At 41.0% G+C, this 17,623-nt stretch overlaps 1 protein-coding gene across 1 annotated transcript; it reads right to left on the bottom strand.

The window, feature by feature from the left end:
- Positions 1 to 3,087: 3,087 nt before the first annotated feature.
- LOC113020252 (splicing factor U2AF 65 kDa subunit-like) lies at positions 3,088 to 17,479 on the bottom strand. Its single transcript, XM_026164044.1, has 12 exons — positions 17,226 to 17,479; positions 16,708 to 16,899; positions 13,766 to 13,940; positions 11,625 to 11,728; positions 10,486 to 10,637; positions 10,290 to 10,406; positions 9,619 to 9,757; positions 8,574 to 8,653; positions 4,901 to 5,023; positions 4,740 to 4,826; positions 4,345 to 4,587; positions 3,088 to 3,849 (listed from the first exon to the last, which is right to left on the bottom strand). Exons 2-12 carry the CDS (start codon positions 16,754 to 16,756, stop codon positions 3,718 to 3,720), a joined length of 1,401 nt encoding a protein of 466 aa, XP_026019829.1. The 5' UTR covers positions 16,757 to 16,899; positions 17,226 to 17,479; the 3' UTR covers positions 3,088 to 3,717.
- Positions 17,480 to 17,623: the final 144 nt, after the last annotated feature.

Below are 17,623 nucleotides of genomic sequence, written 5' to 3'. Positions count from 1 at the left end.
TCACACCTACAAAATAAAACTCATTATTATAGTTTTTTTTTTTTTTACCATTTTGTTTTTCAAAATACTTCACTCCAAACACACACACACACACACACACACACACACACACACACACACACACACACACACCTGACTAATAAAGTTAATTTAAAAAGTAAATAAAAATATTAATTCTTAAATAAAATAAGTGAAATCTGACTTTGTACCAAAATATTACACCTGGACAGAACCTACAAAGTTATTGTTTCCTTATAAATGAGACACATACTCTAAAGAAATACATCAGAAATACATAATATCAGAAATAATAAACTGCTGTTTTCATGGCATTTCAACAAAAGTACAACATACAAAATTTTTTTTTTCTTAATGTCCCCGAAACAGCTTCTTGTTTATAAAATTACCAGAAGATCCAGTATGCTAATAATAACAAAATCAGTTTTAAATCATATTCATGTGGGAGGTTCCGATATTACATAGAACTCTGATGAAGATGAAAAAAAACAAACATATAAAATAAAAAAAATAAAAATTGTTTTTATTTATTTCTCCAATTGTGAAATTTTGCTGAAACAATAAAGATTTAAAACATAGCACATTTATTCTGAAATGTAGACAAGCATTGGCCAGGTATCCTATAATATCAGTACATCATACCTGCATTTACAGGAGTCATACGATGCATATCTACATTAATACTGTAATACTGCGCTGTAATAGGCTTTATTTATTTTGACAGTATAAACAGGAAATGAAAGGACACATTACATCTAGTTTGAATATAGAAACTGACCTTCAGAGCAAAACTTGTTGTTCTTACCAACACTCATAATTTGGATACTAACACTATACACAAGTTCAGAACAGCAGTGATGCAATCACATTAACTTAAATCTTTCAAAATAAAAGACTGCTTTCTAAAGTTCTACCTGTAATGTTTACAGCACTTAGAATCAGAGGGAGAGCAGCTGGATGTAAAATTTATCTCATGAAAATAAAGGAGGTGAAGGACCACACAGTAATTAACACCACATATATTAAGCCAACATTATAATCAGTGAAACACAGCAGGTGCTCATAAAAGAGTGACCTCTGGTCTCTCCATCCATCTATAAAGGGTTAACATTAAGGAGAAACTAATTATTATATCAATAATCTTATCATTCATCTTTATTTAATGGGTATGTTCAAATACATCTCACAGATAGTTCAGAAATAAAAACATCACAGCAGCAGCCAGGCGGTGGATGCAAGCATTTATTTGAGGCGATGGCGTGGAAGGATGGGGAGTCGTACAAACTAAACATGTTTTAAACCTTTGAACCATTCAAAACTGTAGAAAATACAGCAGTGTGTTTATCACCATCTGATGTGTTCTGTTTATTACAATAAAATACACGTTTGCCTACAGAACATCGCTGCATGTGCAAATACGGGCTTTCCTTCCAGTCTCTGGTGTCTTAGTTCATATTTGTGCCTGCACTTTCTAAGCAGATTTAAGATACTTCAGAATAAATTAATTTCATACATTTTCTTCAACAGATGCAAAACAGCAGCACACAAACAATAAAGCTTAAAAAATGCTCAGTTGGCTATCTACACAACTTAAAGGTGCTTTTCTCAGCATGTGTTCATCTGCTTTGTGGTTTTAATTAAGACCATGGTTACTTCGTCTGATTTTGAAAATTAATTTCTGAATATTTATGGTTAGACGGACACAGTCGACCTTTTGTTAAACCCTTGCACCTTTTTTTACTGTCACTACAACAGGTTATTCACAAAAATAACGCAGGAAAGTGACATGATGTGTGGAAACTGATTAAAACCAACAACGGAAGAAGCGAAAATTACTTTTTTGAATTTTAACTTCTAGTCCCCCAATCATGGACTTCCTGTTTAATAGAAAGAGACCCAGTCAAGCAGCAGAAGGCGAAGATTTTATGAGCCGAATCTGCCTCCCTGTAAGAAAAACTAACCATTTAAGTTAGGACATTTTATCAACACTAGGTACTAACTAATACTAAAACTAAGATACAACATAAACATTTTTATTAGCTGTTTGGCTCCATTCATTCAGTTCATTGAAAAAGTCACACTCAGCCCCCTGCTGGTCTTCTGGATGAACTACAGCCACCTTTGGGAATACCAGGAAGTGGAATCGCTCTCTAATAAATGTAGAAAACGTGTTAAAATGTATTTAAAAATCGTATTTAAAGGTCTGAAACACTGCTGCATCCCCTATGAAGGCAGCAACGTATAAAATATTTCTGTATCCGAGTTTTAGTAAAACCGCTAGCTTTCATGACTGATCACGAGTTCTGATCTTTACCCAGGTCAAAGTTATCAGTAATCAATAATAAATCAAGCTGAAAAGTGCTGCAAATAATGATGGAGCTACACAGCTTGGCCAGAAGGAGGCGTTTTTGTTTTTTGTTTTTTTACCTGTAACCTAACAAAGTATCACAACAGCCAAATACACATTTGTTGCTCTAACAAAGTTCCTCTAAAAATAGCCTCACACCTTGGCAGACATCCTGAAACTGCTCTGGGCACTTTTTTTGTGAAGCATTATCAAAATTTACTTTAATTTCAGTGACGAGCGGCACATTAAAACTGCTTGTGGAGAATCACAAATCGAATCTGATAAAAAAAAAATTCCCCAGATGCTGTCTGCACTTCTCACATTGTATTTTTTTAAAAACTTTGATGGTTTTTTTTTTCATTCTTCCCAAAATTGGCTAATCAGAATAAGGTAAGCTTTTTGGGAAGGAAAGGGGGGGGGGGGGGGGGGGGGGTCTTAAAGACGCAGGATCTACAATGGTGTGTTTCACAGAAAGGATGAAAGTGAATAACAGTGTTTTTGAACAGAATCATGCAGAGCTGCTTTAGTGGAGTCCCAGAATAAAGGTGCAGAGTTAGAAATGAGAATCACATACACCCCTCAGGTGGAGGGTTTAACCATGGGTCAACTGTCCCTTTGTCTGATCAAAAGTTTCCAGCTGAAACTTTTCAAATTTGATTTTGATTACTCTCGAATTAAAGCAGCTTTTAGTGTTTCGCCAATCGAATGTATCTCTGACAGTATTTACAAAGTCGCCATTCAGGCTTTACTGACATGAAACAAGTCAACATTTGGTCTATGTAAGCAGCACACAGCACTGTATATGTTTAAGGAACATTAACATGTGACATATATAGCAGGAAATATTACTCTCGAAAAATAAATAAATAAATAAATGAACACCTTTCTTTTTCTCAAAGCCACGGAAGAAACATTACGATGGCTTTTCAAACCCGAAATGAACGTTTGTGCTCAGGAAGAAAATCCAGACATTTGACGGTTGTTTTTTTTCTCGTACAGTGCATACTTGATAGATAGCTACTCTGAAATTGTCAGGCAGTATTAGTGTAGGTAAGATACATGTCACATTCATTCTACGGCAAATGTTATGTATACTACAGTATCTTTTAAGTTCAGAATGAGTTCACTCACAGTCTGGGTGTTAGGCAAAAGCTGGAAGTTATTTAGTACTGAAGACACACACACACACACACACACACACACACACACACACACACACACTGCAGTCCAGCAATAAAACTGCTCCAGCTCTGGTCTCTAAAGGACAGGATCACGACGATCAGAGGAGGAGGGAAGCAGACTGACGCCCAGCCCACAAACAGAAAACGAGGAGGAGGGACGTGTCTGTGCTTTCAGAACTCGTGTCTGTGGTACATGTCGGGGTCGTAGTATTTGGTGACCACCACTCTGTTGGCAAACTTGCGTCCAGTGAGGGCTTGCATGGCTTTCTGACAGTCTGCAGCAGAGACGTACTCGACGAAGATCTGAAATCAGAATCAGAATCAGAATCAGAATACTTTATTGATCCCTGGGGGAAATTATTTTTTGTTACAGTGCTCCATTTTAAACCAACATTAAGACAAGACAGACAATACGCTAACTAAGAATAGTACAATATATACATATATATACATACATACATACATAAGTCACTTATAAATAAATATTTGGAAAAGAAACATGTGTAGCTGTAGCAGCAAACAGTGTGTTAAGTGGATGCGTTGTACAGGGAGATGGCCACAGGCAGGAATGATTTCCTGTGTCGTTCAGTGGTGCTTTTCGGTAATCTCAGTCTCTCACTGAACGAGCTCCTGTGACTGACCAACATGTCATGGAGTGGGTGGGAGGTGTTATGAAAAAGCGCCGGTGAGTCCCGAAGAATCGATGCTACTTACGCTTTATAATATATTTTCTGGCTATAAATCCAACGCCCCCTCGATGGCGGCTCACTGGACATGTACAGAGTGTATAAACATCACCTTTCCGCAGCCGGGTACTTCCACGCCGTCGACAGGCCTGGGGATCTCGATGGAGCGGACAGTGCCGTACTTGCAGCACTCCTCGCGGATGTCCTCGAGGATCTCCTCGTAGTCCTCGTCGTCCACCAGCTCCTCGGGCATCACCATATTGAGAAGGCACAGCACCTCTGTGGGCATGCCAGAGTTCTGGAGCCTCTGAAGCCCAGGCACCTGCAGCGTCACCGGCGTCTCTATGATGGAGGTCTGCAGCGCACACACAGCATAAAAACGCTAAAGCTGAGGCCTCAAAGTGCAGAATCCAAAACCAGCGACTGGCAGCATTCCTCTTTTATACACAGACTGTGCACATGATGCAAAAAATGAGACCACAGGTTCATGTTGCCACTTGTACTCACAGGATTGGCGTTTTTAGCTCCCACACTCGCCCTCTGGACGATCAGCTTTTTGTCGCCCAGCTGCATCCCATTGAGCCCGGCTACAGCCTGATGAAGAGCAAACAGACCTGTAGCCAAACAGCACAGCTCAAGATCCCACCAAAACACTTCGTCACCGTTACCTGATCGGTGGCGCTGATGTCTACGTATTCGCAAAAGGCGTAACCTTTCGACAGTGACGTGGCACTGTCCTTCACCAGGTTGAACGCTTTGAGCGGCCCGAACGACGTCAGGAGCTCCTTAACCTGCAAACAAGAGTCCGGGAGCGAGATCTGAGCTGGAGAACTCACCGCTGAATGTGTTTGTCTACTCAGTGAATTCTAAATGTCCATTTGAGACTCGAAAGCAGTTTAAGACCACGACACATAGAAGCAGAATGTGAGTCACTCGTAAGGTGCTGGGCTGATCTGTACACACTGCTGGAGCATTTTACACTGTAAAGATTTCTCACTACTACGCTGCTTCCTGGGAAAACTCAGGAACAACACCAGCACATAAAACTGTTCAAAGTCCTGAGAATGATCAATAACCCTGCAGCTTATTTCACTTTGTCGGTTAATCAATTAAATACAGGCTTTGAGTCATTTCCCCATTTTGCTGAAACAGTGTTTCCCACATATAGAATTTCCTTTGGGCTGGTAAAGGTATATCTGGGGATTGATTTAATAGTGCTGCTTATATTTTGAAAATGTAATCGCTGCTGCCTGGCTTGATGTGCAGGAAGCTGTGATGGCGGCCTTTCACGTCATTCAGCTGCTCACAGGAAGTGACAATTCCTCGCTTCCTAGTCATAATCTATGAATAAACCATACATGCAAGCAGGGTGGCATTTTGGTAGATTAGCCACGGAGTCGGCACCTCCTCATTTACATTAACTATTTGGGCTACTTTATGCAAATCAAGCTAATCTGGTTATATGACTCCTCTGAAAACTAGAATAAACACAGAGATGCTTGTGTCTCACCTCTAATGTGTTTTTTCTGTGTTTTAGTAACCTGCAAGAAAGCCTCCAAGCAAGCTGCCATGCTGGTTTTGTTTGGAAATCTACATCAGTACAGGAGGCTAAAGGAGAGGCACAGCACTGATGTCTCTTTCTAATCACTCTTGAAAAAAGGTTGTACCAGGAGTTTATCATCCTGCAGTCCAACGGACTAACCCAGCTGCACTGCAACTATCCCTGGCAGCACCGGTCCTTCTCCTGCTCTGGAGAACCTACTGTGAGGCTGCAGAGCAGGACGAGGACGACTGTCACCAGCTGCAGTTAAAGATGGTGGAGTCGGAGTCTGTTGTGCTATTGGATGATAGACTCCCTGGAGAGGCAACAAGCAAGTACTACATAATCCTCATTTCTGATTCTTTCCATGACCATGATTTACTAAACGTTCTATAAGACCTGAAATTAGTGACCGAGGCCATAAAGTCATTAGGAAAACGTTGCTGAGGTATACAGTCGACACTCTCCTGTCCAACCAAAGGAGGAGAGAGGAGTCGCCCCCTGGAGGCTTTTACGAAGAAGGCATGCTTAAAGTTATATTGTAACTTTAGAGGGGGTTTACCTTACAATAGAAAACACTTTGAGGAAACTGTTGTTGTGATTTGGCCTAACATAAATAAAACTGAACTGAATTCTACATTGGCTTTCAGATCAATAGGCTACATCCATGTTTTATACCATCTGTGTCTGTAACTTTGTACTGATTATTCGTAACCTTTAGTGTGTGCGTGGCTCCTCCCGAGCGCAACCACTACAAACTGAATTCAGATGTGTGGGAAACACTGTAAAATATGGAGTCTATGGATAATTTAGAGGCTGGAATGACTTAATTTTGTGGTATTTTAGCTTCAAAGCAGACAATCGATTGAAGTGTTCAAACATGGTCAAATATATAAACAGATATGCATATAATAGTAATCCCATATTCAGTAGATGGTGTTAAAAAAAATAACTAAACTCCACCAACACAACCCCCAAACCTCAATGATCAATCCCTGGATCTTAAACGCGCTCCAAAAGCATGATGGGAGAAAGAAAGTAGCCTGTAAGCGACCTGCGGACTCGGAGTGTATCCGTGTGAGGACCAGAATGTCTTACTTGCCTTGTGTTACATGTTGGCATGGCAGCAGTAGATGAGTACTACTGAACAAATTATGAGCGCAGACTTAACGATCTTACAGGCCCCTAGCTGGGGACAAAGTGGGGGAACAAAAATGAAAGAGCTGTGAGTATCAACGCAGTGGCAGTGACTGCAAGTATTAAGAAAAAATAAGTCAGAGAATCACAGACATCAGGCTGCATGTGCTCTGCAAACTAACTGAGGCTAAATGAGACAGAATGGACAGTTAGAATTAAGTTTCTCTGCGTACAGGTGCACAAAACAAACTGTTTTTTTAGTCTTTAGCAAAGGGAAAGGCCACCTTTTGTTTGAGCTGCTGCAGCGTTTCTGGAGTTGTTTACTGACTTTCTACGTCCTTTCGTGAGTATGTAGTCAGGCACTAAATTTCCATTTAAAGGCATTTAAAGGTACTTTTTGTAATGACTCTTATTTTAATTAAAATCAGGGGGTGTATTGAAATGTTTCTGGGAAATTCTGATATTATTTCCAGATTTGCCTTTCCCATGATGCCACTGTAAATAACAATGTTCTTATCATTCTAGTAACTGAATGGGGTGTTTTATGAATCCTTCTGTATATCTATGAGTCTCACTGTTCCAAAACTGAGGGGTCCTGATCGCAGAACCACTTTACTCCAACAGCCAGGCCTCACCTGACACTCTGAGGCTGCGAGCTGGCTCATAAGAGCTCAGCATTTCATATTAAAGTAAAACTTTAACTTCTGAAACATGCAGGAAGCTAGTGCAGAGATGCCCTATTTGATGAACTGCTTCATTATGAGGCTAAACTGACATTTAAATGTTACATTTTAAATTGACAAACTGCACTATCTGGTGGTAAGAATTAGTACTGCACTAAAGTACGCCCAGCTGTAGCTCGATTTCAGTCGATATCTCCTCAACATTCAGAGGAATTCTCCATATAAACTTATATATAAATCTTATATATAAGTATATATAGCATTTATATATATTAGTGCTGTCAGCGTTAATCTCGTCAAAATGACGTTAACGCCATAACTGCATTAATGCGGCAAATCTCCGTTAGCGAGTTAACGCGGATCGCCCCGTGCAAGGGCTGCACGGCGTCAACGTGTTAGCAAGTTAATGCGTTAGTGCCGTGCAGCTATATATATATATACATATATTGTTAAAGGCACCTACCAATCAACAAACAACAGAAAAATCCAGAAAGGCAAAGAAGAAGAATTTTTTTAACTTCTTAAGGTGGACTTTTTCTTTGATAATGACCCACTGGAATAAATACCACAAAGAAGTAAATTCATGTCACTTTAAATATACTGGACTTTGCTTACCTGTCTTAAATCAGTAAGCTTAGCATGAGAAAGGTGTAAGGAGTTTACTTATATTTAATGATTAATGTAAAATCAGAGATTCACCAAAATAAAAGCTGTGACATTATGGAACACAGGCACAAGCACTGTATGTTGTGTTGTTTTCTATTTTGTGCTTTTACACCATGCGGTCCCTTCAGCTATTTTGACTTCCATCAGAAGCCTTGTTACTCGAGACTAACCATATTTTTTTTATATATTTCTCACGTCACAAAGAAATGTGAAACGTAAAACATACTACGCATGTTTCAGGGTGACAAAAACCTCATGTGAGCGTAAAGTGAGGAAAGCTGAGCGCAGCTGTTCAGCCTGCGCTCAGATAAATACCTGGTCGTCATTAAGATAGTTGGGGAGGCCTCCTATGAACAGTTTATGAGGGGAATCGGGAACAACAGTGGAGACGACGCCTACACAAACCACGAGAAGAGAGAACAAACAAATCACAAAACAAATATGAGCTTACAAAGCACAAATGACCCATGAAGTAAAATCTAATCTGCTCATTTCCAGCTAGTAGAGTAGCTTTGCATGACTCACAGTTCAACAAGCTCCTGCCCCTTTAAACTATCTTTCTTCTGATTGGATTTCAATCAAAAGAATGTGTGGGGATGCTAAGGCTGTGTGATTAGTCAATAACGGTAATCTTGACTATTTAACACGATTATTTACTAAGCATCACATGTAATTCAAACGCAAATAAAGAAACCAATGTGGAGGTGGTGTAGAATACAGGCTTGTTCAGAAGGGGAGGTGGGGTCTGATTGGGGGGGTGGTGTTCTTGACCCTAAATCCCATCTCACAAGGTCATCCCAGGACGTCCAGGCAGCAGGACTAACATGCTTTGGGAGACCTGTGACAAAGAAAAATGGGCCAAGACCCTGAGACTTCCTTTAACCATGTGCTCATTGGGCCTCATGAAATCACAGGTGTTGTCAGATATAGATGGGATCAAGATCAAATCTAGACTGAACGAAATCAGATCTGAACTGGATTTCTCGGATAAAGCTGTGATGTCTCAATTATAATAAGAAGTTTATTCATCTCCGTCCATTTTCATCAGTCATTGTTTCATCCCAACTAGTCTACTCCCAAAATCAATACTGAAACTAAACAGAGGAGTGGCCACAGCAGAGCTAGAAGCTCACTGTGACGTCCTGCAGAGGTCTTAGCTCACATATACCGGTACTGATCTCATTATTAAAACCTCATCCTGGCTAACATGAATATCCACCATTAAAAGAACTTGTATATGTCAGGAAATAAGGTCTGGCTTCATGTAAGAACAGGTCATTTTAACTCTAACTAAATTTAATGACGTTAAATGACACTAAATAACTCTGAAGAGAAGAAGAAGAAAGCATCGGAGTCAAACCTGGGACGTGGAACGCCGGCTGCTCTGAGATTCCGGGTAACGGCCGATAGTCGTGAGGTCGTCTGATCTTGAGCGACTGACCCTGGAAAATGATCCCATCGAAGGCCATGGCCTGCGTCGTCTCATCCACAGACCGAAACTAGGAAAGAAAGTCACACTGAGTCACAGCGCCAACAAAGAACAATTCTAATAACACCTACTAACACGACTGCTTCAGCAGGAATCTGATAAATCCTACAGTGAGCCGTTACGGAGGGTGAGATTTAACCTTCGGCTCGTCTGTGAAGAATCGCAGCAGAAGCCAAAACTGCGCAGACACCACGCACATGTATGCAGCAGCCGTGAGAGCCTGTAGCGAGTCAGCACGTCGGTGCGCCTCACGTTAACTAGTGCTAGACAGCAGCTCAGACCTCTCAGACAAGCTGCTTGTGCTCAGAACTGAACATGACGTAATGTTACTGTGAGAAGGACGGGCGATTTCAACGGTCAATAAAAAATAAACAAATGAAAATGTAGATAAATAATAAGCACACAACAAATATTTTTTAGAAAGTTTAATTATCTACCAACAGAAAATAATTTGTTAAAAATAGTTCGAATAATAAATATATAAGTGTTATTTATATATTCTTTACCAACCTAAAACACTGAACAGTAATATGAACCCTCACCTCTAGGAAAGCAAAGTTCTTATCCTGGTTAATCTGCACGGCGAGAACGGGGTTACTCGGGGCTTGTGAGAGTCCCGCGAGGCGCATCTGGGCGTTAAAGAACTCGGCCATGGACTCCTGAGGAGACAGAAATCAAACCTGAGGCGCCGCACCAGCAGGTCTGTTTGGTACGAATCTACAGCGACCACGAGAGTACCTCAGTCACTCCAAACGGGATGTTGCCAACGTAGAGGCGCCTGGCTTGTCTCGTCATCTGACTGCCAACTATGGGCACTTGTGTCGGGGCTGCAGCTACTCCAGTAGTGGTGGACGTTGCCAGCAGAGCTATTGTTGGAATCTGGCCGGCCGCTGAGGAAACACGAAGGAGGGACAGTGTTTGCTGCCAAATAGCTGCACACAGACGCCACTATTAATGTGTTTCAGGGATAATATCCCACAGTCAGACTGCAGAGCAACAAACACGTAGTTTTATGAAGCACAGCGAGTGTTTAAAGGTGTCAGCGTGGTTCAGAGCTCATCACAGAACAAACACGAGCATAGATTCTGTCAAATCTGATTAAAAAAACTACAAAAAACATAAAATAATTTGGTCTAAATTAACACAAGCATCTCTGAATCCTCCAATCAGAGTGCTACCAGAGACCATGTTAATGGGTTATAGAATGAGATGATATGCTCATATGTTTCCTGGTTTGGCTGCCGATTGGCTTTTGGAGCAGGGACAGCACTACCACCAGTACTCAAAGAGCGCCATGGCTCTCTCACAGCGTCCCTGCATTAGATAATAACAGCAGACATCTCCATCGGCCATCCCAGATCCAACCTTCATACCTACTTCACGCTGTCGCTGACCAGCTGTGCAGAAAAGAGGAAGAAGCCAAGCACTGCCTGTTCAGATCAAGCAAAGCAGAACGAGAAGCACAGACTGACAGTTTTCATCGTTTTTTAAACTCCGGTTACAAAGAAGCTCTTTGTGCGTTTTAACCTGTCTCCTCTGCAGCCGTGGCCGAGCTGAAGGATCAACAACAGCACAAACACAAACCAAAGCAACCGATTCCTTTATTTTCTTTTTACACTGGACCCTGGTGGCAGTGAACAGCAAAAACACGCAGACAGCGCTGTAAACACGACTGTTTCAGCTGGTTCAGGATTTACGGCAGGCTGTCTGACTTCTCCAGCCCACATGTAAAGTAGCAAAGCTCAGATCGGGGTTCAGTGTTGGAGAACAGATGAGTTAGAGAGCTGGGGAGCACAAAGCCGCGAAGCAGAAACTCACTGCAGCTCTGCTGAAGTCTGATTTAGAGGCTAAAGAGGCAAAGAGAACAAGTCGGGTACCTTGCATAGCTTTATATTGCATTGGTGTGATGTGTTCAAAGCCAGGAGGAGGCACGTCCCAATATTTGCAGGTCCTTTTCTTCCTCGTTCGTCTTGGAGAGTGGCTGCACGCAGAAAACACAAAAACATCTGAGTGAAACCTTTCAGTGGTTACGTGAACACACAATTAATTATTGACACATTTAATTATTGACATATTTAATTAATAACACATTTAAATAATTATTGACAGTTTTAATTAATTATTTAATGATTTATTTATTTAATTCATTTTGGCACTTTTGTCCCCTTCATCTCTCTCCTTGATATAATTTTATCTGTCAGCCTCACCCATCAAACTAAGTGGGCGGGGTTAACACTGCCCATGCAGCTTCTCTAACATTTGATTGGTTGCCGTGCAAAGTAAGTCAAGACAAGTCGATCCTAGATAATCGATTGCTTGTGTGGGGCAGCCAGGTATCCCAGAATGAACAGGCAGCAATGGTGGTGGTGTACAGTTTTAGAATACCCCGTTTTTTTGTCACCAGCTACACTTTTAACAGTGTTTTAGCCGCGAATGTCATGGCGGAATCTTCACGTCTGGTCAGGTTGTCAACATAGAACATGTTCACAAAAGTGCTCAGATGTTTTCAGAGATGTCACTAGCTCTGCTAACAGTCAGCTGACAGAGTGCACCGAGCTCACAGCCCCCGTGTTCCAGCTTAACGGGTGGGGGTGGGGGGAGGTGTTACGTTAACCGGTTTGTTTACATATTCCACTCTCCGTGTTCCACATGTTGCATTCGCAGATTCTCATTTTCACCGAACGATCGTCTCTTTCCGCCTGGTCTTGTGTCTCTGTGCTTCTGTAACATAAAGAACGAGCTGACATTTTTCTCACGACACCAGCGATCAGCTCAACAGACCCTCAGTTTACCTTCATGCATCCTCCTCCTCCTCACCTGTCAGCTGTTTAACACCTGCTGCTAATTCAAGAAACACGCCTACGTTACCTGGTGATAGTCACAGTTTGACTGGGCAGCCGGTGCTCGATATAACGCAATGTCGGCGCATTTTTCTGCACAAGATAAGTAAATATAGTTCTTTTCCCGAGCGTAGAGCTGCTGGAGCTTGTTTCCCAACAGAGCACTTTATAGGCGAACCAGCTTTATCAGCGGCTGATGTCCAATCACCGGCACACAGCTTTGAAACCTCACCTGAGTTTTAACTCTCAGTGGTTAAACGCTGGACTTCATTCACTCAGGTTCTGTCTGTCGGGTCATTTTTACTTCGCTGTTTTATTTACAACTGAAAGAATCGGTTTGGCTGAGGTTAAAGTTACGTTTCATAACTGCATAGTTTTACTGAAGTTTAATGGTTCACTCTGTTAGACTTCATCATGAAGACTGCAACCTGGACAGAAATATTACATCATCAGTTTTTGCCGTGAGACTGGGCTGGGCAGACATCTCCGAAATCATCGAAGCACTTTTGCAAAGACGCTGTATCTTGACAAACCGACCAGACAATATTAAAACGGTATTTGGTGACACACAAACAGGGTTTTTCCAAAGTTCAGTTCTGTTAGTTTCAACATGCCGGTTGTTGTGTGCTAAAAACAATGGCCACCAGGCCAAACCAATGGTTTTGACTCCATCAGTGTTAACCCCGCCCCCTGGGTTTGATGGGTGAGGTCGACAGATAAAATTATTTCATGGTGAGACCTGAAGGAGTCAACTGTGCCAAAATGAATTTAATAAATTATTTAATGGTGTATTTAATTCATTCATTATGGCGTCCTGGCGTTCCATACAACTCTTTAGGTTTAAATTGTGATAAATAAATGTGTAAAACTACAGATAAAGTTCTGGTAGCTCATTGGCCAGGCCGTCCTGAGCCTTATGTTTGACACCCCTGTGTTTACTGTTTTGGCTGCAGGAATATCCAAATCTCTGGGGTAAATAAAGAGTATCGTATCTTTATGTGACAGTGATTGGAATGACATCTTTTGCTACTTTATGAATTCAAAAATATTGAATTCAGAATTCATTCATTCAGTAATGAAAATGAACATTTCTTTCACTTTGTTTATGGTCTGAGGATCTACAACCAAACACGGTGTACACGGACTCATCCTTCCTAGGAAGCCATGCAGTTTTCCACCTGTGCTTCTTGTGGTCTCGGGAGGAGCTGCGGCGATCCCGGCTCTTCCTGTCCCGGCTACGGCTGCGTTTCTCCCGGCTGCGGCTACCTCGGTCTTTGCTCCAGCTGCGATGCTTGTCACCTCGTCCGGGAGATCCGCTGCGACTCCTCTTCTTGTGCCGCTCCCTCTCTCGCTCTGTGAGGTCAGGAAAAACACGGGATGACAAACACGACAGAGCAGCGGCGCTTCTTTTTTGAGCAATAAAACCAAATGTTTTCAGGCTGTACCGACACCGCTTTACTTCAGGTACACTCCGAATGATTTTACTCGTCCACCTCACCTGAGATCAGCCTGGTTCCCAGGAAATAAAACTAAGTTGACATCTCTAGTTTCACAGGAATTTGCCCGGAATATTGGAAAGCTTCAATAAACTCTGAGTTCAACATAAAAATTTTCCCCAGTGAGCATCCAGGCCAGTAGATCAGAGTTTTACTGGCCTCTTTTACTTACCGGCAGCTTAATTTCAAAGAATATTACTTAATTTATCAGCACATTTAGGGGATAATATAAAAGTATAAGAGAGGAAAAACATCAGCTAAAGCAGTGCTAGAGCAAATACTGAGACCGGTGGCTGGATTTAAAGATACAGACAGTTTTCATTTCTTCCTCATTCAGTTGGCTGTCGTGTCATCGCCATCAGTGACCAACCAGCCCTAACCTGCTGCTCTGGAGATGGACAACAAGGACCTTGTTATGGACAAACTTTAAACAGATGTGGATCCATGGCAGTCAGAATTCTTATTTCTTTTGTACCTTAAAGACTTGAGAGAAAAAAGACTTTACACATATTCAGACAGACAGCACAAGGTTAGGGTCTCTGCTGATGAAGTCCTGAACATCAGAGGGTTAATGATGTCTGGTGGTTTAATGGCCTTTTAATGTGAAAATACTGACTCTAAGAAGAAAGTAGCCATTAGTGAAGGTTCGTTTTGATCGGTGGAAACAGCGTCACTTGCCCGAATGGGTCAGCAGCTCATAACCCTGGTGTGGTTGTTTTTTAACCTCACAGGCTGTGATATCGCTGTAATTTTCCATCAGTAGAAGCACAATTTACTACTGTGGATGTGACAGTGCAAACAGCTCTGCTGGAGATGAGTGGGGGTGTCAGCCTCTTTTTGCAGAATTGATTATTTTCATGTCATTCCATTAACTCTTTAATCTTTTGAGTTCTACAGATAATTGCTTCATAATTATGGTGTAAATATTTAATAGATCTACCCTTTTCACCGCTGATAATTAAAGAAATTCTCCTTTCTGTAGTACCTGCAGGGTCTGACACCCTTGGATATGTTGCTGATCATATATCTCTGAGAAAAGTGGCAGTTTAATGTGGCCTTTCTTCTTGGCTGTACAGTTCTTAAGACCTTTTAACAAATCGATAAGAGGTATTCTTGTTTTCTGTGTGGATCTGATCCAGCTGTACCGGAGCTCTTTGATTAAATGTCAGGCTGTGGACGAGGTCTGTTTGACTTTTTATTCTTTCTTTGTGACTGGAAACCTTGTTTAACTTCGCTGGCATGTTTTTATTATTGCAGGTATATTACGCATTATAAGAGATTAATAACACCTAAATGAATGAATATAATAGCAAATATTCACTGGAGAAGCTGGGAAAAAGTTAAAAAGATTCAAAATTGATATTGGGTTAAGTCTGACTGCTGTGACATCATTCAAAGATGTTAGTGATGGGAGAGTTGGACCGCTGCATAAAGTTATCCCAGCTTATCCCAAGTATTCTCAGTGGCACCGGGTGTGCAGTCTGCATTGGCCAAGAAGTGTGTGAAAATCATGTCTCATGCTTACTGAACCACTCTTGCACAATCTGAGCCCAACGAATCCTGGCATCATTATCTTGGAATATGCTGACCAAATGAAGGAACATCTGATCACAAAACAATATTCTACTCTTTTCTTTACAATTTTTAATACACACACACACACACACACACACACACACACACACACACACACACACACACACACATATATATGTATATTTTCATAGGCACGTGAGCTTGTGAAACATAATATATTTTTAATAATATATTTTTTTGACTAACACGACTTGAATGAATTTTCATTCATCCAAGTAATAAAAAAATTTTTAGCCAATGAAATATGAAAAAAATTTCAATTTCAATTAAAATTTTAATTATTAAAATGTATAAAATAAAATGACATTTTGACAGAACTTCAAAACAGATAATAAATAATAAATGAAATAGGCTTTAAAATAGTATTAAAAATAATAAACTAGTGTAGGGATTACATATGCAGATACACGCAGACATAAGTATAAAGTGATGATAAGTATGTGTTAAGCTCAGCTCCAACTCCTCATTATTACTGAAACAATTACAAATAAACTGTTTCCTTCATTTTTTTGTCCTTTTCTAATTTCTTCCCTAGTGATGCTGTTCGATCCATCACTCAAAGATTATTTTTTTAATTAATTTGTTAATAACGCGTTGCAATACTTGTTAATGGATGCCGAATTCAGAAACAGTACCAAATGATTCAGAAAGTGCCGTGTTACTACATTTCTGCCCGCAGGTGTCTTCACGGTGCAGGAGAAAACTATAAAGAGGTGCGCGGTTTTCCTGGAGTTTGGCCTCCTGCTGCCTCAGGTAAAATTGACTGTGCGCTCTTACCGGCACCCAGACTGCGTCCAGGGCTGTGTGACAGATTTAGCAGCTTCAGAAGCAGGCTGAAGTCTAATCAAAATATGATCGCACAGATAAGACAACTAAGCTGAGTCATAGAGAGGAAAAGTACGCGCTGAAGTTGGTGTCAGGTCGCGATATTCATTCATAAAACCAACTGAGCGAGCTAACGGTCCGCGCCGGCGCTACGCTGCTAGCTTGCAGAACGAACTGGGGCACAGACGGACGGCAGCACTCACCCTGTCGATTCTCGCTCAGCTGTTTCTCAAACTCCTCGAAATCCGACATGATGTGTGTCACGCTGCTGTGAAAAGAAAAATACGGCGGCTCCGATGTGTCTGACGGGAAAGATGAAGCGACCTGTCCGCTCTGTCAGCGCAAAATCCAAGAGCTCCTCAGAGTCAAGATAGACTCACAGCATCCGGCAAGCCCTTCAAAATAAAATCAAGCGGAAGTTTAAAATTGTAACATTTAGCGGTCGCAAAAGAAGAAATTAAAATCCTAAAACAAAAAACAACATTGCATTTTATATTGTTTTTGTTGTTTTAAATCTTCCCCGTTATCAGTATTACTTTATTATTTTAAATTATTTACCTGCTGTTTTATTTATAGCTGGTATTTAGTCCTTTCAGCTTAAGTATGTCACACAGTGTTAGAACTCCTGAATTTTTTAACGTTTTGGTGCATTAATTTTCTGCACATTTCAAACATGTTACACATATCTTTGTTTTGGAATGACTTTTAGGACATAGCTTACCTGACGTGGACTTCAGTGAACACTGAGCAACATTTTCTTCTTTTCTTCATCCCCACAGTTGCCAAGTTATTGAGTCCACCTGGTGGTCTGCTGCTTTTAAAGTCCTGTTAGCACCAGGATTGTGGTTCAAAACTTGACTCAGTATCTTTAAAATAGCACATCAGGTTATCAGATTTCATCTCTGTTAGAGCTTGTGTCATACTAAAGACACATAGGCCAATTCATATCTGGTCCACCCGCTGACCTTAGTGTAAAAACACTAACACAACATTAATTTGGGATTTGTAGGTTTTCAGTAGGTTGTAGTAAAATTGAATTTGAATCCCTTATTTCAGGTAAAATGCAACCTGCAAGATAAGAACCACAGACCTCGGGATGCTTAGAAATACTTACAGTAT

Source organism: Astatotilapia calliptera, chromosome 4 (assembly GCF_900246225.1).
Source record: "Astatotilapia calliptera chromosome 4, fAstCal1.2, whole genome shotgun sequence".
NCBI lineage: Eukaryota > Metazoa > Chordata > Actinopteri > Cichliformes > Cichlidae > Astatotilapia > Astatotilapia calliptera.
This window is presented reverse-complemented; position numbering and strand designations above follow the sequence as displayed.